The 20,264-nt window shown below is 39.4% G+C and overlaps 1 protein-coding gene and 1 long non-coding RNA gene across 2 annotated transcripts; one reads left to right on the forward strand and one right to left on the reverse strand.

Annotated features, from left to right (window-relative positions):
* Window positions 1-1,346: 1,346 nt before the first annotated feature.
* Window positions 1,347-7,740, reverse strand: pck1 (phosphoenolpyruvate carboxykinase 1 (soluble)). Its single transcript, XM_044348996.1, has 10 exons — window positions 7,615-7,740; window positions 6,674-6,967; window positions 5,757-5,941; window positions 4,830-5,033; window positions 4,306-4,493; window positions 4,026-4,188; window positions 3,665-3,889; window positions 3,247-3,378; window positions 3,038-3,133; window positions 1,347-2,751 (listed from the first exon to the last, which is right to left on the reverse strand). Exons 2-10 carry the CDS (start codon window positions 6,895-6,897, stop codon window positions 2,294-2,296), a joined length of 1,875 nt encoding a protein of 624 aa, XP_044204931.1. The 5' UTR covers window positions 6,898-6,967; window positions 7,615-7,740; the 3' UTR covers window positions 1,347-2,293.
* On the forward strand, window positions 5,873-19,585 carry LOC122980709. Its single transcript, XR_006403071.1, has 3 exons — window positions 5,873-5,961; window positions 18,462-18,591; window positions 19,210-19,585. It is a non-coding gene; the product is annotated as an uncharacterized LOC122980709 (long non-coding RNA).
* The last annotated feature ends 679 nt before the right edge of the window (window positions 19,586-20,264 follow it).

The following is a 20,264-nucleotide window of genomic DNA, read 5'->3' on the forward strand; positions in this document are numbered from 1 at the left end:
AACCTAAATTAAACACTACTTTAAATTATCTCTTGAATAAATGTTATATGGACACTTGATTAATCTCAGAAACATGGTCAGTGGTGAGTGAAATGCTCATAATCGATTCATTTTTTGTTGAAAAGCAACAATAAGGAATGTAGCAGTAACCTAGCGCAGGATAATATCTGGTTAAATACTTTACCCTCTAAGTTATTCAGATGTACTTTTCATTTGTCCTGGTGCTTAAGCTAACGTTTAGTTTGTTAGCTAAAGTCAACAGACCACTTTTTTTTTTACTGCATTTATTGTTATTTTTGTCACTTAGGTGCAGCAGAACAAGCTGAAATTACAACAATGATGTATTATCATCTTATAAAATAGTTTTGGCTAACGTGTTAGCAAACTGTCGCTTATTCACACATCCACCAGTCAAAGAGCATAATTAGCATTTAGTTGGAGTCATGTTTCTGGTCAACTGACAAATGTAAGTCCAGTATTTATGCTCTTTAGCTGTGGTTTGTTCTCCATCAACTCCTGGGAAAAATATCTTTCTCTTTTTTGCTGCTAAATGCTCCGTTATGTTCACCAGCTGGTCACTAACTTTGTCTGTTTGCTGTTTTAATGGATGACATTTTCATTAGTATTTTTTGAAAGATGATGAGGCTCAAGCTTAAATGTCTTTATTCCCCCCATCTGTTACCTGAACTAAAGGAGGAAAGGTATGGAGAGCATGAATTACTAAATTGAGAACACAAATTAGTTATTTTTTTCTCCATGGTCCTCCTGGGTTCACTAGAAAGGAGCTAAATACACACTATTGAATTTTTAAAGATGAAGCATGATGAGATCTTTGCTACTGTACTCCTACTACTGTATTCTGTTCTATACCACTAGCAAAGCAAAAGGAAAGAGACTAATACTGCTTCATACTGCCATCATGTTGAGTTAAAACAAGAAAGAAAGAAGTGTTATCCCTTCTGAAGCTGCCTGCTTTCTTTACCTGCCATTTCTCTGACACACATTTCAGAAACTGTTTGTTGTTTGTTGTGCCGACAACAAGGTTCTCACCTTTGCTCTTCCTCATACATAGAACTGTTTGTCCTCTAGTCCTGTAAGTATATCAAACAGGAGACATAGTGGCAATGTTTGTTTCTATTAGTAACATTTACCTTGAATACATTTGATTACTTTTTATTTGAAATGTTTTTACAGCAGATAATAACTGATCTGGATGTGTTGGTATTATTTCCACTGCTGGAGAATGCATCTTTATAATTTTATGTATAATATCAGGAATGACATGCTTTTTTAATGAAATAATAACAACAAAACCAGATCTTTGAAAAATGAAACAGATTCAGTAATAAGTTTAAATATCTTTATTGTTGTCTCCCCTCTTTAGGGGCTCAAAATTACAATACAACAAAACAGAGTCAAGACACAGTATAAAAATAAATTAAGCCATATAATAACGACAGGAACAGAAAACATACATTTACCCCATGTTCAGGGGCTCAAACAACACAGGAGCTGAGAAAACATGGACTCATGAACTCTTTCATTGCCATATAAATCCGTATGGCAATGAAAGTATTTTGTGCGTTCAGAATAAGTTATCATTAAATAGTAGACTTCGGACCTACAGAAGGACAATACAACGGAAAAACAGTTTAAAACACGTTGCTGCTACAACAGCATATGAATGGATGGAGAGGAAACATTTCCTATTCAAATTAGCAGTCTTGAATGGTACAGTGTGGCTCGCATATTGAAGATGAGCACAGTGAGGAATGTTTTTTTTTTCAATTCATAAATTTCATCTCAACAGAAGAAGCATTTTCTGAATAATAATCTGAACAGAGGGGATGATTTCTAGCTAGAGAACAAAACCAAAGAGAATCAAACACATATTTCAGTAAAAAAAAAATCATCATCAGAGGAAAATTGTTCCTCTTTCATGAATTTCTAAGGGTCCATCACAAAGACAAAAATCTTTAAAAAATTAGAGTCACTCAATAAACGAGTCCCTCGGTAAAACAATGATGTGAAATTCTAGAATTACTCACATCCTGTTTTTTCAAAAATTACTAAAATTCCATTCTAGAATTTCTGATGTTTCCTTCTAGAGTTGCAAACATTCTGTTCTAGAATCAAGGACATACTGGTCTAGAATTACCAAAAATGACCAACATTCTGTTCTAGAATCATGGACATGCTGGTCTAGAATTACCAAAAATGACCAACATTCTGTTCTAGAATCATAGATAATGCTGGTCTAGAATTGCTATCACGTGGTTCTTGTTCTTCCTCATTACATCTGGTTCACTCTCTGCTGCAGGAGCTCCAGCTGCCGGGCCACCTCGTTGGGCAGGTCGTCATTCACCTGCGTGGTGAAGTATTTCCCGACATCCTCCACCTCCTGCTGCCAGAACTCCTGATCCAGGGAGAACAGCTCGTCCAGGTCCACTTTCTCCTTCAGGCCCTGGAGGTTCAGGGAGTCGGGGCAGGGCAGGTAGCCTACGGCAGAGGGCATGGCGCCGGCCTCGCCGTTCACCCTCCTGAACATCCAGTCCAGAACGCGGATGTTGTCACCGAAACCAGGCCATAGGAAGCCGGCGGTGGGGCTCTTGCGGAACCAGTTGACGTGGAAGATCTTGGGGAGCTTGGCGCCGGGGCGGTCGGCCATGCTCAGCCAATGAGAGAGGTACTGGCCAAAGTTGTAGCCGAAGAAGGGGCGCATGGCGAAGGGGTCGTGCATGATTACTTTGCCTGGAAAGGAGAAGGGTGAAGAAAGAGGAGAGAGAGGATGTTTAAGTATCTTTTTACTTTCAGATCTCCAAGACATAAATCCACTCTCATCTGTTGACATGAAAATCTCACAAATCCAGTGCTTTACGTGGACTAAACCGACTTCTAGACTGAAAACTTGACATAAATGGAGATCTTGGTGTCTAACTTCAGTTCAAACATCAAAAGCACCCACATTTATTATATTATTAAGCAAAAGCCATGATCCTCAGTCTGGGAACACTCATCAGAAACATAAGATACTGACCTTTGTGTTCAGCTGCAGCAGTGGCCTCTGACCTCATGGCTGCTCCAACAAACACTCCGTGCTGCCAGCTGAAAGCTTCATACACCAGAGGGACACCTGAAAGGAGGGCCAGTCACATGTTAAATTGGTGCCCTCTGATTGTTTTCTCACTCTTACTCTCACACTTCTATTCTCTAATTCTACAGATTTTCCACCATCTTCCCGCTCACCTGCAGGCCTGCGCCCTCCGAAGATGATGGCCTCGATGGGGACTCCCTCAGGAGATTCCCACAGCGGGTCGATGATGGGGCACTGATCGGCCGGAGTGCAGAAACGAGAGTTGGGGTGAGCACAGGGTTCGCCTAAGGATGAAGAAAGACATTCTTTTATGACTCTCAAGGTGTGTAATTTTATCCAGTTTTATCATCCTTGTTTTCATATTATTATACATATTTTAAAATAAAAACCTCTGATGATTCTACCATGTGAAAGGTGCTCTGTTTCTCAAGTTTTAATAAACTCTGTCTTTTCTTAAGTTTTAAACTCAGACCCTCAGTTGACGACTTTGTATTTGACTCGAACTAACTATCTGATAATGTAATCTTGTATTTTGAAGACTTCTAATAACTTTAAAAAGTCAACTCTTACCATCTTCTGAGCTCCAGGGCTTGTTCTTCCAGGAAGTGATGGTGACTCCTTCAGGCAGCGTCTCGTCTATTCCCTCCCAGTGCACGCCACCGTCGCTGGTCTCTGCAACATTGGTGAAGACGGTGTTCTTGATGATGGTCGCCATGGCGTTGGGGTTGGTTTTGGCTGAGGTGCCGGGAGCAACACCGAAAAAGCCGTTCTCAGGGTTGATGGCACGCAGGTTGCCTATTGACCGGGAACAAAGAGGGGGAGGAAAATATAAATGATAAATAATAGCTAATGGCAGTTGTATTATTAATATTTTTGTAGTTTTAAGGTCCCTGATGGTAAATTGAACTTTACAAAGTCTTGATTTTCTCACCTTGTTTGTCAAACTTCATCCAGGCGATGTCGTCTCCTACACACTCGACCTTCCAGCCTGGCAGTGTGGGGCAGAGCATGGCCAGGTTTGTCTTCCCGCAGGCACTGGGGAAGGCTGCTGCCATGTACTTCTTCTGCCCAGCAGGGTTTGTGATGCCGAGGATCTAAACAGGAGAAATATTCAAGTAGGTAAGAATGGATATCTTGTTGTGGGAAGTTTTGGATGGATGGGGGGGCATCAATCTGTTAATTAATTGACATAAGTATGTATTTTTTCTTACCAGCATGTGCTCGGCCAGCCAGCCCTCCTCCTTGGCAATACGTGAGGCGATACGCAAGGCGAAGCACTTCTTTCCTAGCAGGGAGTTTCCTCCGTAACCGCTGCCGAATGAGACAATCTGCCTGCGGTCCGGGATGTGGGCGACTAAGGTCTGCTCAGGGTTACAGGGCCAGTTGTTCACCAGGGGCTCTGAAAGAGAGATTAATATATTGGTTTACTTAACACAAAGGACAGTTTGTGTTCGGAAGAAGGAGGGCAAATGGCACTAAATTATAATCAAATGCAATAAACATGAGTAGCAGTAGTGGTAGTGGCAGTAGCTGGAGTTGTAATGTTGGCTGTAGTCGTAGTAGTCTTAGTTGTAGCAGTAATATTATTACTATCAGTACTATACTGCATTATTAACAGTTGTGACAGTAGTTGTAGAATTAAGGACTGAAGGAGGTATCAGGAAGTACTAGCAGCAGTGGCTGAGTGCTGCTGAGTGAAAATGAAGAAAAAAACATGTTGATGTTGTTGACATACTTTTAAGCGGCAGAGGACAGCCGACGGAGTGCAGACAGCGGACGAATTCGCCCGTTCCCAGAGCAGACAGCACAGCCTTCCCCATGCGGGTCATCACTCTCATACTGGCCACCACGTAGGGAGAGTCGGTCAGCTCCACTCCAATCTTGGAGAGGGGGGAACCCACTGGACCCATGCTGAAGGGAATCACGTACATGGTACGACCTGAGGACAGAGAGAATCAGAGATATTGAGTTCACATGTTGTCAGAAAAAGCATCAGAAAACTGTGGAGTCATTGAAAAAGAGAAAAGTCTTTTGGAGTTACTTTTCTGTATAGCAATTTCAGTTTTTTCTAACTTACAACAATGTTGACTCAACTCCCCTTTTTAAAAATGAATATTAAAATTCATACCTAACAGGGTTTCTTTTCTCTAACAGTGATTTTCACCAAGCAAGTATTTTAATCCTGCGTTGTTCACAACCATTTTTACTAGCCTACAGTCTTCTTCTTCCCTGTCTTTTCTGGTGCATTGCTATGTTTCTTAGTGCATTAGGCACCTGTAGATCAGTAGAATAGTGTGAAACCAGAGACAGGGCTGTGTATCTCATCACCTGCGTGCACATGTGAGTACACGAGACAAAAAAGAGCTAGTTTTTGCTTTTGCTATAGCTGAATTTCTAACTAGTACAATTCCTTCTATGTTACATAACTAAAATATCAGTAGTAGCAGTACTTGTGTTTGAGGTGGATGTAGTTAACAGTAAAAAAAATAAAAAAGGTCTATATCATAGTACTATATTGTAATTGATTATTGCTCGACTGATTGGAGGCAATCACTCCAAGCTCTTATATAGAATATTTTGTTTTCCAGTCATGACATGAAAAAATTTCCAGTTTTTTGTTTGTGTGTTTGTCCTGTCTAGTTCATCTTGTCTTCACTGGTACCTTTCATGCAGCCGGGGAACCGTTGAGCCATGGCTTTGTCAAACTCTTCCGGGGACATCCAGCGGCCCAGCTGGCTGACTCCGCCCTCCAGTGGTGTGGGGATCGTGTCCCTCTGTTCCCGGGTCACGATCACCGTCTTACTCTCCACACGAGCCACATCCCGCGGGTCGGTCCTGGCCAACCAGCTGCAGGAGGAGGAAGGAAGGTAAGAGACAAAAGGAGACATTAGACATTAGGGCTAGTTTGTAATTCAAATTTGTCAGATTTTTACATTTTATTACTACGACTTATTACTTAATACTTACTATTAAAAAACAACCCAAATTTTATCTAGCAACAGTGCCAGGGAGGCACAGGTGGTGGCTTCTAGTATTATTCTGCTTTTCTTTTTGTAATTAAATGTGCTACAGAATGAACAAACTAAATGTATTATTTTGTTTTGCCTTAAGCCACATTTTACTTGTCCACCTGAGGTAATAAGCACTGTTTGACCATGTGTTGATGCTGGTAAACAGGTGTGGTCTGAATGAACAAAGCGGATTTACTGGTTTGTTAGACTGTCAACCTTTAGGGTTATGTTATTCATGAAAACAGCTGCTGACGACTGACTTATGCAATTTGTCTTTAACAACAACATGACTGGGCAATCTGCTAATTGCATTGATTTACCACTGCCTTGGTAAAGACTGCTGGTTATAAACCCCAGCTATGACAGCTGCCACAAGACACATCCAGCAGAAAAAAACATCCTCTTAATCACAAGGGAATCATCAGTGAACATTTCTCTCATTTCATCCAGGTTATACTTTTTTCTTTGAGACCCTCATCTAAATGACTAAAAAGATCCTTAAAATTAAAAAAATGTCACTGTGTCATTCTGGAAACCATATAAAAACCCTCTAATGCATCAGACCTACCAGTTCTCATATTTGGTAAGCTTCTTGATCATCCCCTGCTCCTCCAGCTGGGTCAGGATGGTGCGGTTCTCCTCGTCAGAGCCGTCGCAGATGTGCAGGGACTCGGGTTGGCACAGAGCCACATTGGTCTCCACAAACTCCCTGATGGCCGGGCTGAGAGCGCTCAAGTCGCCCTGCAGAACTCTGGGACCATTCTGGTTCTGGGATTGGAGCTGAGGAGGCATCTTGGTGGAGTTGAGTCGAGTCGAGCGACGGAGAAAGAAAGGACGAGAGGAAGTCTAAGGATGGACTAGCCTGGAGAAAAGATTTAGTTGAGGACAGAAAAGACAGAAGTGGACGAATGATAAAAATGAGGAGAGTGAAGGAAAGAATACAAGATGGTAAGAAGAGAGTAGAGCAGCAATAAAGGTGAGGAGAAAGAAGGAAGGAGGAAAAGAAAGGAGAAAAGAGGGGTAAAAGTGAAAGGAAATAGGGTAATAAAGGGGAATGATGATAGAAAATGAGAGGCAAAGAAAGAAGAAAGGACAGAAAGAAGTGGCAACAATAAAAAAGAAGAGGAGAAAAGGGAAATAGGAGAATAGGGAAAAGGAAAAAATGAGAGTGTAAAAAAGAGTGAAAAGGTAGAAGAAAGGAGAAAAAATCAGTTTAGTGCATGACTAATAAAATGTTATATTTTTTAAAAATGATAATAATTTTAAAACATCATTCTCCAACTTTTCTTGCCTCCAGTCATTTTTAAGGCTGTTAGATTTAATATAATTTATATTATTCTGGCATTAACCTCAAGCAGCTGCTGCAACCTCCAGCTCTGATCAGACTCTGGATGATGCAACAGCATCCCTGCGCAGATCCCAAAGCTCCCCTCACCCTGCAGATAACCCCAGTACCCCCCCCCTCACATTACACACAAGTCTCACAGAAAGGAAAGAGCATCAGGTTACCTTTAGTTGTCTGTTTGGAGCAGAGAGCCTTTAGCTTGGCCTCATCGGCTGAGGTGTCTCTGTTGGCTGTTTTAAGAAGAGATGAGGACTGTTTCTCCCTCTTGGTCAGTTGTATCTTCTGAGGAGAGGCTTTCCTCCTTTTATACCTTGGGATGTCCCACAAGAGGAGGAGGGGCGGGGGGTGGGGGGAGTCTCGTCCTCTGGGTTATTTGCATGAACCTGTTGTTCCCATGTGCTGCTGATCTGAAAAACACAGCGTGTTACAAGCTGGCAATGAATCATTAATCAGCAGCAGGACGTAACGTCGTCTTCACGTAACCGGTTCCCTCTGCCCGTGGCTGAGCGCTGATAGCTGACAGACAGACAGCTCTGTCCTCACCACTGCCGTCACTATCTCTCTCTCTTACACACACACTATTCCAAGTAAAAATGTCTGGGTGAATGTACAGTATGTTTCACCATCTGAAGCAGTTTGAAGTAATTTAATTTGATATCCAACTTGGATAATACATGCTGCTTTTGGTTTTAATGCAACCTGGATAAATTCAGAGCTGTAAGATTAATACAAAAATTTAAAAACACATCACAACATAATGTGTTCACAGCTTCACCTGAGGTTTGTTCTCATGAGGAAAAGAAAAGTACATATGCATGTTTGTTTTTTTGTACTTTTTCCACTGAATCAGTTTTAATGAACTGACGAATATTCCTCTCATAATTTCTTTTAAAAATTTTTTTATCTAATTATATTGCAGCTCAGAAAACAAGAGCCCATAGTTAAGCAAAAGAAAAAAAAGAAAAATCCTAAAATATTCTGTTTTTAGTGACTGTCTCTCCTCTCGGTGTCTTGCAGCAGTTGCAGTTGAACTCTGACCCACATCACTAAATGATGTAAGTTCAGGGTTTGATATCGTCAGGCCGGTTTGTGACGTGGGCAGCGCCTTGGCTGGCCTCCTTATTATTGGCTGACAGACAGGGGCTCGTCCTCGTGTGGTCAAAGGTCAGCCATGGGAATGTTGTGTGCGGGTGTGCGTGTGTGTGTGTGTGTGTGTGTGTGCAGGTTTGTGTGTGTGTGTGTGTGTGTGTGCATGTAGCAGTTAAAAGGAATCTCTGAACAAAGGCAGCAACGTTTTGCCTTTAAAGGTAAAAAAAAAACAACTGAGAGTTGTAGTTGAGTTTAAGTTGGAGTCAAGTTAGAACAGCAGTAGTAGAGTTAGTAGTTAGTAGTGTGTTAGTAGTAGCACCAGCAGTAATAAAAGCAATTGTAATGGTGCCAGCTCTAATGATTTGACTGTGGAATGATTAAAAATGGCAGCAAATAGAAATAAGAGTGTTTTAGAAGTTGTTTTCATGTGGGTTAAATCACACAGTTCTTCATGGGTTAAAGAGCTTTGCTCAATCTTTGATGACACTGATATGTTGTTTATCTACAGGAATAAGTTTTAAAATATCTAGTACAAACCAAAATTAGGGACATATATGCATATTAAACATAATTATAGCCCTGAATCATCTGTTCCAAACAAATATCTAGTAAATCTTACTGTAGTTGCACAGTTGAGAACTTCTGTTCTTCCTATTGAGTTTGCAAGATTATAAAATATTCAGGAAGAGAACAGATGAGTTGTGTTTTTTGGGAAAGGTGCATCCAATTTTGCAGCTGTGGCTGAGAGGTAGACCGGGTTGTCCACTAATCCGAAGATTGGCGGTTTGACCCCCTGTTCCTCCAGTCCACATGTCAAAGTGTCCTTGGGCAAGATACTGAACCCTCAATTGCTCCTGAAGACCATCAGTGTGTGTGTGAATGAACATTAGAAACTCCTCCCGATGAGCAGGTTGGCACCTTGCATGGCAGCCTCTGCCATCAGTGTATGAATGTGTGTGTGAAGGGGTGAATGTTGGCATGTATTGTAAATGCTTTGAGTGGTCGGAAGACTAGAAAGGCGCTATATAAATGCAGCCCATTTATCATTTATTGTGCATATTGTGATGATTTGAAGAGTGTAGACTCCTGGTGCACGGAAATTGTAGAATGGTCATTTAATTTTGATGCGTTTAAGTTTGCTGACTATGTCTCAGAAGCCTGGAAAAGAAGCCAATTCAGTCTATTTAATTAGTATTTTTGCTGATTTCTCCAATATTATGATTATACAGTTCATATTTTGTCAGTGGTTTATGAATTTTGTTGTGGACACAGAATTTTAAAACTTTTTATTTTATTTTTGAGACTCTGCAGTCTTGTTCTTGCTACATTCTGAATCTGGCTTATATTAATTTGTGGTGTCTTGGAAGCCCATGCAGGCTGGGTGTATGCATAACACAATATAAAAACTTCATTTATACTGTTAGTAGCAGCAGCAGCAGAAGGCTAATAGTTGCCGTAGTACAAGTAGTTGTAATTGCAGATGCAGCAGTAGTAACAGTATTAATCCTGTAGTTCCCCCATTGCTGTATTTTCTAAACTGTTTCCTAACTAAAAATGGTGTTTGTGATTTTATGGCAACTTTCTGGTATTTGGTAGCTCTGATGCAGCAGCAGCCAGTATATAATAACTTCACAGGGATCTGCTTTAATACTGCACAAGTCGAAGGAACAGACACGAAAGAAAACTGCATGATAATTGCAAGTTACATAACACTCTCTGCTCAAGTGTTTTATGAACAGTATTCTCAATTGTTCAGTAACCTGTCAGCAGTCATAAAACACAGACATCCAGAGGATCTTTAACCTGGCTGCTTAACTTTAAAGTCACCCGTGTTTGCCCCCATTTCTACCATCAGAGTGAAAAACATGCCAGAGAGGGAGAGGGACCTCGCACTCTGGCCCGTCGGGATCAGATCATTTTGCTTTTTAAAAATGAGGGATATTTCTTACAAGTGTGGTGTGCTTTTATTTTAAAAGTTTGATTGAAATGTGTACTGTCAAGTGTGTGGAGACAATAAGTAACTGCAGCTGGACACAGAGAAATACTCATATATTTGAATGGAGAGTGTAAGCGAACCCACACCTTTTTGAACATTTACTGCTTCCACATACTTTTAGATACAGACTTCATTTGAACTTTAAATGAGTCACAAGACTTTGACCTACAAATCATGAATTTACATGTTTTTTCTATCGTTTACTGTTTTTGAGATATTAGAGTCTGAGTTTTAAAGTCTTTTCTTGCTCCTCCTGTGATTTTATAATGAGTGTGTATTGCGGAATGTTTCACAGCACTGAGGGAGTGACATCACTATGAGCAGTTGGAGAGGAGGATTTTAGAGTACGCTTCTTGTGAAATCTCCTCATAAATCCCATTACTTTGGCCAAATCTTACATTAAAAATCATATTTTAGTAGGACATTTTGTGGCGAAACCATTGATACAGGTTTGAAAGTGGTCAGACTCATAGTTTAGATGTCAGAAGCCTATGTTTGACACAACGTTCATGCCCATTGATTGCCTTCCCATTGTTTTACATTGTAAGGTGTGATGTGGCACTGCAACTTTCGGGACTTATAAAATCCAAACTGTTCGAGTTATTACAAAGTTTTTAACAACCTTTTTTCAGCATAGTGTCATAAGTCATCTATTCAAGTTTGAAGCCGATACCATTGACGCCCTGGGAGGAGATAGCGTTTGTTCGGGGGCCAAAATTGGGGCAAAGTATTATTTTGAAAGGCTAATTGCAGACTTCCTGTTGGATTTAGGTCAGGGGTGTCAGTGTATGATTTGTAGGTCTTGATGAGTAATGAATAATTTAGTTTTGGTTTGTAAAACAGTAGTCCTCTGCCTTTTGGGCTCTGTCCCTAGTAAATATTTTGATACATGTCAGCCTCTCTGTACTCTTACAATCTGTTGAGGACATTATCATCCACCCAAATTAGAAGAACATCAGTCTGTCATATTTGATATAAGGTAGGAAACTCCCAGCTATCAGACAGTGTCAACACAGATGTCAGATAGTGTTCAGAGGAAAGGCTTGAAAACCTGTAAAGAGTTGGGTGTGTTTTATTAAGCAAGACGTACAGTAATTGTGCTGTTACACTGAGAATTACGGACTCTTCTTAACTCGTGTTTGTTCTTGGTTCAATCAGTGAGAAGGACAAACTCTTCTAACCATTTCCTCTCCTGTCATTATGAATGCAGATTATACATTCTGCACTCAGTTGCCAATTTATTAGGTACAACTAGCTAAAACTAATTCAGTCTAACACAGAAACTCTGCAATATATTAAAAAAATATCTTATTAATGGAGCAACATTTTAAAAGGTAACTGCCAGTCCCTTTTACTCATTAGAAGTAAATGAGACATTAAGACCACGATTACCAACCCTGTCTCCTAGAAATTTGGATCATGTTCACAGGCAAAGTTTTTTTGAACAAATGGAGTGCTACATTAATATATCGCTCTGTAGTTAGAGGGAGGAGGTCGAGGTGGATGGGGGACATACAAGATTCAGGACTTTAGGTTATATTTAGGCAACAAAAGCACTTTGGTCAAGGTTAGTGAAAGACTGTGGTGTTACTTAAATGTTAATAAACATGTCCTCCAAATCACTGCAGACTAACCATAACCAAGTGCTGCCTGTGCCTAAACATAGCTGTAAAAAGTTTAATGTTGCTTCTAGTGGATATTATACTGCAAGATTGGATATTTTCATGGTAAAAACAACTATGTTGTCTCTGAACATTTCACTCATATGTTCAGTATCAACATTTTTGCAACTTGCCACATATATTAATTAACATTTTACCGTTATGTTGAGAGAAACTGTAATTCAGTCAGCATTACGTCTCTAGCTAAATGTTTTTGCCGTTGCAATTTAGATGTATATGAGCAATTTCCAGGAGATGACAATGTATGCAATGACTGAATAAGCAGTCTGACTTTGTACTTGATGAGAGAAGCTGAAACTTTTTGAATAGTTTCTATTGGAGCCAGTTTCGGGAGCCACATCGCAAACTGGCTTCCACACTCACAATACCTCTGGAGTAAGGCTGGTTTACCAACTGGGTAAAGTGGGGAACTGTGCAGGGGCCCCAGACCCCCAAGTTTAGTCCATATCATTGGGGTCTACATATTTTGATTGATGGCAATGCACCTCTAAAGTACAATATCAACTATGACGGGTCCTCTATCCCCTATCTTATGGTACTGGTCTTTAAAAGGGACACTGTGTCAAAATCTTGTTTTAAGACTTAAACTGTTTTAGTTAACATTGTGCTCCTTTATTGTAAAGTTGTGTTTTATCAAATTAAACACGCAAAACTCAGTCAAAGTAGCGTTAATCCATCAAAGGAGTACTATAAGGCTGCAATCAACAACTATTTTGATCATCAATAGGTCTGACAATTATATTCTTTAAAGGGGGTGTAACATGCTTTTTGTGATTTTTTCTTATTTATATACAGTTATAATGTCGGATGTCTACGTTAAACATGGTCAAAAGTCCAAAACCTGAGGTGAACTTATGTAAAAATGCTCCCTGCAAGTCAAAATCCAGGGCTTCAGCCTGATCTGAATGCTTCGATGTAAGACATCAGACATCCTAGTGATGACATCAGATCATTTGCACATGCCCTAATACAGCTATCTATCCCATAGATCATCATAGATCAGAGTATCAAAATTGTTGCCAACAAATTTTCTGTTAATCCACTAATCGATTAATCAGCTAATCATTTCAGATCTAGAGTACTACCGTGTCTGGTGGGGGCTTCTGGAGCTCGCTAAGGTGTCATCACGTGACCTAAGTTTGGAGTGTAATGTGCAAAATTTAGATGCTAAAAAGACAAAATTTCAGGCAGAATTTGAATATGTAAATGAAAGCATGCTGGTATATTAAAACTTTGAAGGACTTGTATATGTCACAGGATTCAATTGCTAATATTTAAACAAGATATAAGATTTTGATACATGTCAGCCTCTCTGTACTCTTACAATCTGTTGAGGACATTATCATCCAACCAAAAGAGAAGAACATCAGTCTGTCATATTTGATATAAGGTAGGAAACTCCCAGCTATCAGACAACAGTGTCAACACAGATTAAGATGTCATATAGTAATCAGAGCAAAGGCTTGAAAACCTATAAAGAGTTGGGTGTGTTTTATTAAGCAAGACGTACAGTAATTGTGCTGTTACACTGAGAATTACGGACTCTTCTTAACTCGTGTTTGTTCTTGGTTCAATCAGTAAGAAGGACAAACTTTTCTACACATTTCCTCTCCTGTCATTATGAATGCAGATTATACATTCTGCACTCAGTTGCCAATTTATTAAGTACAACTAGTTAAAACTAATTCAGTCTAACACAAAAATTCTGCAATAAATTAAAAAAAGATCTTATTAATGGAGCAACATTTTACACATTAGAGGTAAATGAGACATTAAGACCATGATTACCAACCCTGTCTCCTAGAAATTTGGATCATGTTCACAGGCAAAGTTTTTTCGAACAAATGGAGCGCTACATTAATATATCGCTCTGTAGTTGGAGGAAAGAGGTCAGGGTGGATGGGGGACATGCAAGATTCAGGACTTAAGATTATATTTAGGCAACAGTTTTGGGAGACACATCCCAAACTGGCTTCCACACTCACAATACCTCTCGAGCAAGGCTGGTTTACCAACTGGGTAAGCGGGCAATTGCCAGGGGCCCCAGACTCCCAGGTCTACATATTTTGATTAATCGCAATGCACCACTGAAGTACAACATCAACTATGATGGGTCGTCTATCCTCTATCTTATGGTTCTTGTCTTTAAAAGGGACACTGTGTCAAAATCTTGTTTTAAGACTTTTGTTGTAAAGTCGTGTTTTATCAAATTAAACACACAAAACTCAGTCAAAGTAGCATTAATCCTATAGTACTATAAGGCTGCAACCAACAACTATTTTGATTATCAATAGGTCTGACAATCATATTCTTTAAAGGGGATGTGACATGCTTTTTGTGATTTTTTTGTTATTTATATACAGTTATAATGTTGGATGTCTATGTTAAACATGGTCAGAGGTCCAAAACTTGAGGTGAACATATGTAAACATGCTCCCTGCAAGTCAAAAGCCAGGGCTACAGCCTGATCTGGATGCTTCGAGCTTGATGACATCAGATCAGTCGCACATGCCCAAAAACAGCTGTTCGTTCCAGTCACTCACATATTTTGGATAGGATTCCAGCTTGAACATGTACAGATGTATTTGAGAAGTTCATATTTTGAGTAAAGAATGGGACAAAGAAATTAAATCCTACTATTGTTTGTTAGTAGCCTCTCCAATCAGAACATTGATTTTGGCTTTATATGATTTTCCCAACGTTGAAAACTAGCGAACATTTACATGACTGTGAATTCTGGGCATTTTTGCTTAAAAATGGTAAAAATGGAAATGGAAACAAAAAGCTTGATTTCCATTTAAATCTAGTGAGGTCCCTACCAGTGTGTGTGTATGTGTGTTTGTGTCAGAGCAACTCAACCCGTTTATGAGCTTTTGAGCACAAAAACGCTGATAGAGCAACGCTGACTGAACAGCTTTCATCAATAGCAGCTTGCTCAACAACAACTGATAACGTTATTATGTGAGAGTGTGTGTCTGTGTGTGTTTTACTGTCTGAGTAGAGGAGCCATAAGACGCACTGTGATTATGCTTTAAACAAAGGGGTGACACACTTGATTTTCATCAACTGGCTAACATTATAGCCTCATATCGCATATTCAGCAAATATTCAGTCTCTTCCATTTACAATCAGTGGTTCCTATATTTGTGAAAAATTGTTCCTTCACCATCAACATGACCTGGTTTAGTATGAGAGCAGGCATCTTGGGACAAAATGTTTCTAAACAATTACGACAGCCTGTGACATAGGTCATGTCTGTACTATATATGTGTAACATGACCTTATATATTGGAAACTCCTACTGCATGACAGTGTCAAACATAAGCCAGGGTTGTGTGTTAAACTGGCACAGGGAGATATGCTATCTCTGGTCTTTCCTGTCGATTGTTGTTTTGTAGGTTTGCGACTGATGTGGCACTTATGTTATTCATTTAAATATTAACATATTCAAGCACCTGTTAACTCCAATCCATAAACATCTTACAAAAACTGTTAGTATCATATTAAAAGCACTGGCCCTATTTTTTGAAAAAATTCGAATAGCTCCACATTTTGCTAAATGTGTTTATTTGCTTTTTTTTCCAAGAGTGAGATGGGGAGATAAAATTAATCTCATGTCTATGTGTTACGTTCGGAGCCGGAGTCAGGACACGGTTAGCCTACAATAGTGAAATGTAGCAAAATACATTTACATTTTAAGGTGCTTGTACTTTACTTCCATCCATCCATACATTCTCTTTACCCCTTATCCTCTAGACGGTCATGAGGGAGCTGGAGCCAATTGGGTGAGAGGTAGGGTACACCTTGGACAGGTCACCAGTCAATCACGGGGCTAACATAGTATAGAGACATGCAAACTCCACACAGAAAGGCCCCAGCCAGTCAGTGGGTTTGAACCTAAAATCCTTTTGCTCTGAGGCAACAGTGCTAACCACTGCACCAAAGTGCACCGTGTACTTTGAGTATTTCCATTTCATGCTACTTTATAGTTTCACTCCATTTCTGAAGCACATGTTGTACTTCTTACCTTTTCTGAGGCTAATAGCAGTGCTGCTGGAGTCAGGGAGAGCAGCAGGTGAGCCACCTGTCACATCAAAGGTACTATAAGTCTTCAAATCTTATATCAGAGAAATAATTTCCAAAATGACCACTAGCATACGTATGAGAGGGTCTGAATTTAACTCAGTTATTCAGTTATTATTTAAACTTTGCAAAACCAAATATCTTGTGAAAAAGTGCAGCCACTCAAAATCTGATTTGGACATATTTGACATCTATATATCAATACCGACTCACCAATCAGTGATTTTTTGTGTAAAATTCAGCATTCGAATGTCTCTGTGAGAGAAAGCGATGGAGAACCTTTGCCATATTTAAAGGTTTATGTGAACTCTGATGCTCTTTACTGGAGTGTTACTGGAGTGACGGCAGCAGCAGGTAGAAAACAGACTAATGTGTGTCACTCAGCCTCAGTCCAAACTGTGCAACGCGTGATTCAAACCCTATAGCAAACAGCAGAAGCAAAAGAAGAGGTTAAAGTACCAAGTACACTGACATAAAGCCACACGCCTGATAACATGCAGGGTCTTTGTGGGGAGAAGCTGATCTTTAATTGAGTAAAAAATGCAACACAGTGCAATGCAATTTGTGGTAATTCAAGAAAATGTCAAAATTTGCACAAACGTCAAGAGTGAAATATCTCAGGGCCATTCCACTGAATCAATGCCTTTTCCATCCCTAGGACATTACGTGCTTAAATATGCATGAAAAGTATCAACAATTGAGACCGTAATGACTCGTTTAAAAAAATGATTGACTTAGTATTTCTAAAGAGAAGTTGATATTTTTTTAATCAAATGGAGCCAGCATCTAGCAGCTGTCAATGCCATTTCACTTTAAGGTACTTCTGCACTGGCTTCAGCCTCAAGCTATGGTAGTTGCCGCGTAGATTATCCGTTCAGTAGGGCTTGCGGGTTCCTTCATTTTGTGTAACCAAGATAACAGCATTAGCAGCATTAGTTTACTGATGCAACAAGGCATACAATAGATTAGACGCATTTTTAGAAGGCTCCCCTCTGGAGTACAAGGAACAGCCTGCTGTGCTACGCTGTGAATTTTGAATTGATCATTACACATTGAATATTCAGTTTTACCACATTCAAACTGTAGTTCCAGTTTGAAACAAACTGAGGACAATCTCCTCGGTTTTGTTGTTAAAACAGAAACAATTAGAGAGTTTAAAAAACGTAAGTATTTCGGCCAACCCTTCGTATTGAGGCAGTGACACACAGTTCACTACAGAGGAGAATGGGGGCAGAACATAATTTCTGGTGAGACGCGTCCTTTACAAAATGTAAGGGACGTAGGTTTGTTGGCAGCTGTTCAACAACTTCAGCAACTTCAGTAAGCAGAGATCTCCGATTGTCTGGTATTGCAAGGCTATAACCTATATAACTTGATGTTACATGACCTTACACGGTAAGATTTTAGTCTTCAAGATTTTGTAGCTGTGACTCTGGGAAAACCTGAACTAGTTTAGCAACAGTTTCCGTCAGAGAGAGTAAATCTCAAGGCCCTGTCGTTCTGAAGAGAAGGTTGTATCGTTTGTAAAGACAGAGTATTGGAAGATGAGTGTCTTAAACTGTGCTCAGTAAAATTATATTCAGCTAGGTTTAGTTACAAATTGTGACAATAAACTCTCTTGTCTTTGCGTCGAGTGTCAAAGTCAAGGTCCAGCTGCAAATAAGTTTAGGTCAGGGGTACTCAAATACAAGTCATCCACTTGATACATTTCCATTGCATCAAAGGTCCAGTAAGGCTGCATTACATCATGATATTTCAGTACAAAGACTCCAGAACTCTGTACATGAACAGTATTTCTGTATAAATGGAGGAAATGACTCCTTTGTTGTGTAACAATGTCCTTTAACTTGAGCATAAAAAGGTGTGATGTCTGGGTGGTGACACTGGTGTATGTGTTTATTAATGAGTTCTTCATTTTATCAATTGTTGAAAATGTCTGATTTTACAATTATTCTGCTCGAGTCTTGATATCATGACTTCAACTGGTTCAGTTTTGTGGTTCTTGCCTCCATGTTTTTAGGATATATTTGTTTAAACCTGTTGCATTGTAAATCAAGCTCAATGGTCTTGTACTTCCCTCTGGCAAAATGAATGCATATTTCTCAGTCCAGTCATCTTTAAATGCATGTTTTTCACTGTCCACCTTTCTTTTCTTGTATAGGCTAGTTTTCAGCTCAACATTTTACTTCATGAACCGGAGCTCCTACATTCCACAACAAGCTAGCTAAGTGTGTTGACTAGCGGACAGCTGAATGATGACAGCCATGTGTCACTAAAAGGAGTCCTATTAGGTATGTATGGTTTAGGCTAACCTGAACTAACTGTTAGCTTGCTAATTCAACAGCATGCTCATTTAAAAAAGCAACCCATGCTAATTGCAGCCTCAGTTTCAGTATATATTGTAGCTAGTGTGCTAATCAGTTAATTAGATATATCCAAAAGTCAGCTAAAAAAATACTGAGGTAATTTAACTCATAAACTGAGAGTATACAGTACAGTATGTAATCTATATAATATCAAGAGATAAACATATCTCTGGTTTATAGCCGGAAGAAGAATGAGTTTGACTAGTTGTATCTGTAAAGAGAGAAGGCCCAGATAACACAGGATGAGTATAAGAACTTCAGACAGGAAATTAACTGAAAACACCAGTGGTTGAAAGTTCATAAAATCCCCTCAAGCTGTTGATCTAATGCAACACATCAGTACTGCAAGATGAGTGTATGAACTACAAAAACAATAAAGTAAAATGAACAGTGGTTTTGGACCAAAATGAAAAATGTTTTCCATTTGATCACCTACTTTTAGACAATGATGTATAGCAAAAACCTACACATTTTTATACTATTTAAGTACAATAAAAGAATGTGAGATATAATGACTTATCGGTTCTTTCCTGCTTTTCATAGGTATGGAAGAGATAGTACAAGGGGTGCATATCACAGATAAGATTAGAGTTGAATGAATGAAACTTGTGTATGGCTGAGAATATCCAGCCCAGTTTGTATAATTTCAGTTATTATTTAAACTTTGCAAAACCAAATATCTTGTAAATAAAAAAAGCCACTCAAAATCTGATTTTGACATATTTGCCTCTTCACCAGACATCTCTATATCAATACCAACTCACCAATCAGTGAATTTTTTTGTAAAATTCAGCATTTGAATGTCTCTGTGAGAGAAAGCGATGGAGAACCTTTGCCATATTTAAAGGTTTATGTGAACTCTGATGCTCTTTACTGGAGTGTTACTGTTGTGACGGCAGCAGCAGGTAGAAAACAGACTAATGTGTGTCACTCAGCCTCAGTCCAGACTGTGCAATGCGTGATTCAAACCCTATAGCAAACAGCAGAAGCAAAAGAAGAGGTTAAAGTACCAAGTACACTGATGTAAATATAACAAAAACATTGTCTAGGGCCATTGTCCATAATGTACCTTTACTTTTAATGGTTTAAGTACATTTGAAACTAATACTTCTGTACTTGTACTTAAGTAAGCTTTTAAATGCAAGACTTTTACTTGTAATGGAGTATTTTCATACAGTGATATTGCTACTTTTTCTCAAGTAAAAGATCTCAATACTTCCATCACTGTTAGCCTAGCTTAGCATAAGGATTGGGCATGGGGAAACAGCTCATCTGTCAATTAACATTGAGTATCCTGTTTCTTTAGAGAAGGAGTTGCATACTTGAATAATGTCTTAAGGAAAACCAGACATGTGCAACAATTGATGATTACCAGAGTTTTGTCATCACAGTTAGGTTGCCAGGTTTGGTACCATTGTGCCTATACAGAAACCTTTACTACAATCTACACTCTCTGACCGTATCAGGTAATCCTGACATTGCCAGAGACGATGCACAATGCTTGGGGTATAAAACATAGACTGAATAGAAAGATGGACATAGTGAGATGTGATGTCACCTGTTGGTTTACATTGGAGTCGGTTTGAAGCTAAGAGTTG

This window comes from Thunnus albacares, chromosome 4 (assembly GCF_914725855.1).
Source record: "Thunnus albacares chromosome 4, fThuAlb1.1, whole genome shotgun sequence".
Lineage (NCBI taxonomy): Eukaryota > Metazoa > Chordata > Actinopteri > Scombriformes > Scombridae > Thunnus > Thunnus albacares.